The 5,801-nt window shown below is 54.2% G+C and overlaps 1 protein-coding gene across 1 annotated transcript in view; it reads right to left on the reverse strand.

Annotated features, from left to right (window-relative positions):
• Positions 1 to 4,113: 4,113 nt before the first annotated feature.
• PIF1 (PIF1 5'-to-3' DNA helicase) overlaps positions 4,114 to 5,801 on the reverse strand; it is an 18,573-nt gene continuing 16,885 nt past the window's right edge. The window contains exons 10-11 of the mRNA XM_019530610.1: positions 5,125 to 5,316; positions 4,114 to 4,768 (exon numbers count right to left, since the gene is read on the reverse strand). Of these exons, the coding sequence (XP_019386155.1) occupies positions 4,712 to 4,768; positions 5,125 to 5,316 (249 nt within the window). The 3' untranslated portion in view covers positions 4,114 to 4,711. The remainder of the gene's footprint in view (positions 4,769 to 5,124; positions 5,317 to 5,801) is intronic.

A 5,801-nucleotide genomic window follows, 5' to 3' on the forward strand; every position in this document is an offset into this window, starting at 1 on the left:
CAGTGCTCCTTCCTGCCCGTGGCAGGGGGTCAGACTAGATGATCTGTCTAGGTCCTTCCCGAATCGCTGATTCTGTGATTCTAAGCAGTGCCCATGACAGCAGGCCTGGGCAACAGCAACTGCCAGCAGACGCATGATCAAGCTTCTGCCCTGACAGTCGAGAGAGAAAAGCTGGGCACCTGAAAGCCAGGGCCAGCCCCTACTCAGGAAGTTTAGGTGTGACTGACACACAAGGGCAGACTCTCTCTGGTGCCACAGGCAGAAACAGCCCCGGGCACTGCAGGCCCCTGTTGGAAAACCACAGCCTGCAAGCGTGATGCTCAGGACACCATCCCACCCTGGGACTGCTCACCCCCCAGCCCCACACAAGATACACGTTTCTGTCAGGCCCTGAGACCAGCTGGCCACAGCTGGCTCCCGGCACCCAGTCAAGCCTGCCTGCCCCGCTCCCCGGCAGGACAGCACAGGACAGGTGCAGCTGGGGGCACCTCGGGCCAAGGCCCAGCACACGCAGGGGGCCCAGAGTCCCCGCACCTGGGCCCTGTGGACCCCCTTTCTCCTCAGACACCGCGGCAGAGAGACCCCCCCACATTCAAGGCCATTAACTCGGGTGATTAACACCACTCTCAGGCTAGGACTCAGACCGAGGGCAGGTCTCAGCCAACGGCTCCCAAAGCAGGAGCCTCCAGGCCCTGGAGGGAGAGGAGCCCACGGGGCAGCGCCACCGCGCCCGCCCCGGCTGGGAGGAGGGGAGGGAAAACAGCGATTTAACAAAATGAAAACGGGGAAGGAGCGCCCCCAGCACAGGAGGACCAAGCACGACCAGCCCGCAGAGGACCCCGCGCCAGGAGCCCGTCGCTCCCCGGAGCGCCGAGCCTTCCCCTGATTCGGCCACAGCTCCTGCCTCCAGCACCCCAAGACCGGCCCGTCGAGCCCTGCCCCTTCCGGTCACATGATGCGCTGGTCAACTGAACAGGAGCCCCGAGACTGTGGGGAGGGAGACTTGGTAGGGGCCGCTGGGGCTCCGCGGCACAGACCGGGGTGCGGCGCCTCCCTTGGGCCCAGGCCCGCCCAGTCCTGGCAGAGCCAGCCGCACCTACGGTTTCCCGCTGCCGCGCCGAGGCCTGAGGGCGGCCCGGCGGATCCCGCCCAGGCCCCCCCAGGAAGAGCTCCCGGGCCGCCCGCCGCAGCACCCAGCTCCTGCCAGCCGCCCGCACCGCGCACCCCGGCCCAGGCTTGGCGCTAATGCCATAACCCCCAAAACCTCTACCGATGTGATATGTAACCCACTCAGCCAAAGAAGAAGAGTGCCTGAACTAGACCAAATTACACAGAACAAGGCCTTCAGCCCAGCCCCCAGGTGTCTGCATATCACTCCTACCACAGACCTTTGCATCAGGTGTCTGCATGAGGGGGTGGGTCAGCAGGCAAAAGTGAGAGAAACTGCACCAGTTCCAGACCTGCTGCCAGTCAGTCCCACCATCTCCCACCCCAGCTGGGGAGACCTGCATGGTGCTATGTTACTGCGTGGGGGACCTCTGGGGTAGGACAGGCAAGCTCAGGCCACAGCTTGGTTTCCTGCCTCTTAGCTGACTGGGTGGCCATAATTACAGGCATTGTAATGGTACCTGCCTTTTGCATTTCAGGGCTAATCAAGGAAACCGTAGCTGCATGTTATTTCTGCACCCATGCTTGCCTGCAAGATTTCGATCACAGACTGGCTGCAGTCCTGTCTTGGTGGAGGCCGGACGGTACTGAGCTGTTGGTAAGAACAGGGAGTGAGGGAACTTAGAAGCCAAAACAGCATTGTTACACTAAGAAAGCGAGTAGATGGGTGGGGAAGCCTGCTAGAAGCCGAGGCCTTGCTGAGCCTCAGTTTTACCAAAGCCTGTCCTTGACCCAACTGTAGGACTGAAGAAAGGGACAGTGATGCCTAAAACTGCTTCTGTCCATCCTAACCATGCTGTTGGTGCCACACAAGATGTCACAAGAATTCTTCATAGTTTTTTAGTAGCTAGGGTCAGGAGGGACCCGAACAGATCATCTATCCTGATCCCCTGCCACAGGCAGGAATGAATGCTGGGTTCACAAGACCCCAGACAGGTGATCATCCAACCTCCTCTTGAATTTGCCCAAGGTAGGGGTGAGGACCACTTCCCTGGGAAGCTGGTTCCAGATTTTGGCCACCCTAACTGTACAATATTGCCTCCTGATCTCCAACCTAAACCTGTTCTCCATCAGCTTATTACCATTGTTCCTCATCACCCCAGGCGGTGCTGGGGAGAAAAGGACTCTCTCTACCTGTTTGCTGTTGATCTCCCCTAACGAGTTTGTAGGCAGCCATCAGGTGCCCCCTCAGCCTCCTTTTGCTGAGGCTGAACACGTTCAGGTCCCTCAGTCTCTCCTCATTGGGCCTGTCCTGCTGCTTTCTTACTAAGCGGGTGGCCCTCCTCTGAACCCTGTCCAGGCTGGCCACATCCCTTTTGAAGTGCAGCGCCCAGAACTGGACGCAGTACTCCAGCTGCAGCCTGACCAGTGTCGCATAAAGGGGGAGTATCACCTCTTTGGACCAGCTTGAGATGCATCTTTGGATGCATGACAAGGTATGTCTGGTCTTCCTGGCTGCGGTCTGGCATTGGTGGCTCATGTTCATCTTGGAGTCAATAATGACTCCAAGATCCTGTTCCGCCTCTGTGCTTTCAAGAGGGGAACTCCCCAGCTTTTATGTACGCTGTGGATTCCTTCTCCCAAGGTGCAGCACCCTGCATTTGTCTACATTGAACCCAATCCTATTCTCATCTGCCCACTTTTGTAGTCTGTCTAAATCTAGTTGCAGCCTCTCTCTCCCTTCAAGTGTGTCCACCTCACCCCACATCTTAGTGTCACCAGGAAACTTGGACAGTGTGCTTTCCGCCCCCTTGTCCAAGTCACTGATGAAGATGTTAAACAGTGCAGGCCCAAGGCCAGAGCCCTGGGGTACCCCACTGCTCACCTCTCGCCAGGCTGAGTACAACCCGTTCACCGTCCACCACATGAGGGATAGCATAAAGGTATATAAAATAATGAAGGGTGTGGACAGGTTCACAAAGGAACTGCATAAATTCTTGGCTGATTGATCTATTAATGGCTATTGAACATTATGGCTGTAGACACTTCCACAGGCATCACTAACCCAATAAGTGGTGGATCCAACAAAGGGTATTGAACAGGGGACAGATCACTTAAGATATCCAGTTCAGTAATCTCTGTATAGCATCTACTTCTGCCACCAGGAAAGCTGGAGTACTAGGCTAGATGGAACACTGGTCTTGCACAGTCTGGCACTTCTTACGAGAGTTAATTAAAAGAAAATGTTTCAAGTCTGACTTTCCCCCCCCTAAGATGCACTGCTCTGCAGTAGCGGAAGCCTTTCCTTTTGCTGAACAATGAGAAACCCTAGGAGGCGTTTTGCCTCCTTTGCTGCAGCAATTCTGGACAGCAATTTGGGGTGGATTCCAGCAGATAGACATTCAGCCCTCAAGTGAAAGAAGAACCCTGCAGAAAAGTGTTCAGTTGCCAGATGAGTTGCACAAAAGCTTCCATAAAAATTCACAGCCATCCCGGATGCAAAGAGCATTCACATGCAAAAAAGGCAAAGGGGTGAGAAGGCTCCTGCACATGTCTGGAAGGAAGCATAGGTGCGCCTGTGTTCTGTGAACCCTTGTCCTGTGAGATGGTATTACATCTTCCTAAAAGAAAGCAGGTTGTCTAGAAGTGCACATGAGGAGCAGGAGTGAGTGTGTATAAGAAGGGCGGGGACAGGAAAGGAGGGTGGATGGTACTTCAAGAGAGGACTCTCAAGAGTACCACATTGGCACAATACATGCACCCAACGTAGTGCTGCCCTTTTACCTCACTAGGGTGCAACTGGACCTGAGACCTGCTCTGCTGGCACCAGACCGAGTGCAGTCATTGCAGGAGCAGAGGCAACTGCTGTGCCTTGAACCTCATCTTCCCTTGCATGTAGCCCTGTTGTCATGACAGGCATCCCCCACCCCTGCCCACAAGTTTGTTCCCACCTCTAACCGCAACAGACTACAATGACAACATCAGCTAAAAATAAATAAATAAATAAATATCATGGGCCCTTTTTATTGAATCAAAGTTTTTCAAAATTAAGAGAACAACTATGATTTCACCTAATTTCACCAAATAATGCAAGTGCTGAGCCCTGCCTATAGCCAGAGGAGAAAGGCAGGGCATACAAAGTACTGCAACCAGCATGATGCTGCACTCAGTGGCCTACAGAGTGATAGCCAGAGGGTGGCTCGTGCAGAGCTAGAGCTAGCCTGCTTGCAGCAGAGAAGCCAGCTCCAGCTGTTCAACAGCACCTCTTCTGTGCAACAACACCCCCTCCCCTCCCTAAGCTAGCAGATCTTAAGAGGAGGAAGTCCTCCATGATACCAACTTGGCCTCTTCAAAGTCCCATGGCTCACAACTGCACATAATAGGGAAGAAAGGGTATAGAGCGACACTGCTCCCATGCAAGACGAGTTTTCTCCAGAGAAAATGGTATCAGCCAAAACATCTGAATGTTTCACACTGTGGCTTCCAAATCCACACATGACCACGAGGAAGCAAACACATTCCATGAACTATGAGATTCCACCTGCAGTAAGAGATTGTTGACAACAGAGCAGACCTTGCTGTGCCCGAGGTAGCCTATCCGTCCTCAGCTGGATTCCCAATTCTCCTTCTCATTGGTGTCAGCATACCCGTGTAGAGGTGCCTGGGGGAGGAGAGAACAAGCCATGAGACGCCCAGTAAATCATTTTCTTTTACGTCCTGCAGAAGTGGGGGAGGAGGGAGAGAGAGGATTATGCCCAGTCTCCCCCATGCCTTTCTATACAGTGGGTCAGGCAGTGGGGTGCAATCTAAACCCAACTCACAGCATTGGACATACCCTTCATGATGCCCTGGTCTACTTCTCTCCCTTGACCCCTCCCCTCCAGCAGTTCTGTCCTTTTAGTCACTACCACTTGCTTCTCCACTTCCCAAAGGAGACCATTTCAACCTGTGCTCATCTGAGCACCTCTGCCTCTGGCTGCAACAGGCTCAAGAAGACATCTGCTTGTGCCAAGTTACCTGCATGAGAATTTGGTCCCTTCGCAGCTGACTGTAGAACTCCAGCACTTGCGGGTTGGCTTTCACAACCTTGGGATCAAAGTCCAGGACACGGAGGCCCTTGAGGCTTCGAGCTCGGGAAAGGGCCACATAAGCCTGGCCACTTTCAAAGACACGAGACAGGGAGATCTCCACACAGTCCAGCGACATGCCCTAGTGCAGGAGGTATGCAGCAAAGCTAGTTACAAAGCAAATGGGCTTGCACCATGAGAGCCACCCAGCACCCCCAGGGCCTGGCCCCAGGACCTACTAAACCTGGATTCTAACAAGGAATGCCAGGAGTGGACACTCCAGCTGAGAGCCACACCTCCCCAGCCACAGAGCTGAGCTAGCACAGCCACATAGCTGGGCCTCCTGGACACTGCATCCTATCCTCTTTTGGGCAGGGCACTCCTCACTCCCAGCCCTCTCTCTAAACTTGGGTGCTTCTTGTGACAGCAAGGATGCAGCTCTGTGTACACATCCACAGGACACCCAGTAGTAATGCATAGATCTTGTATGATCACCGACTGCTTTGGGCTGGAGAGGTTTCATAGTTTCTAGGGTCAGAAGGGACCTGAGCAGATCATCTAGTCCGACCACCTGCCATGGCAGGAAAGAATACTGGGGTCAAATGACCCCAGCAAGATGTTCATCTA

The sequence above is a fragment of the Crocodylus porosus genome, unplaced genomic scaffold (genome assembly GCF_001723895.1).
Source record: "Crocodylus porosus isolate Cpor-Errol unplaced genomic scaffold, CroPor_comp1, whole genome shotgun sequence".
Lineage (NCBI taxonomy): Eukaryota > Metazoa > Chordata > Crocodylia > Crocodylidae > Crocodylus > Crocodylus porosus.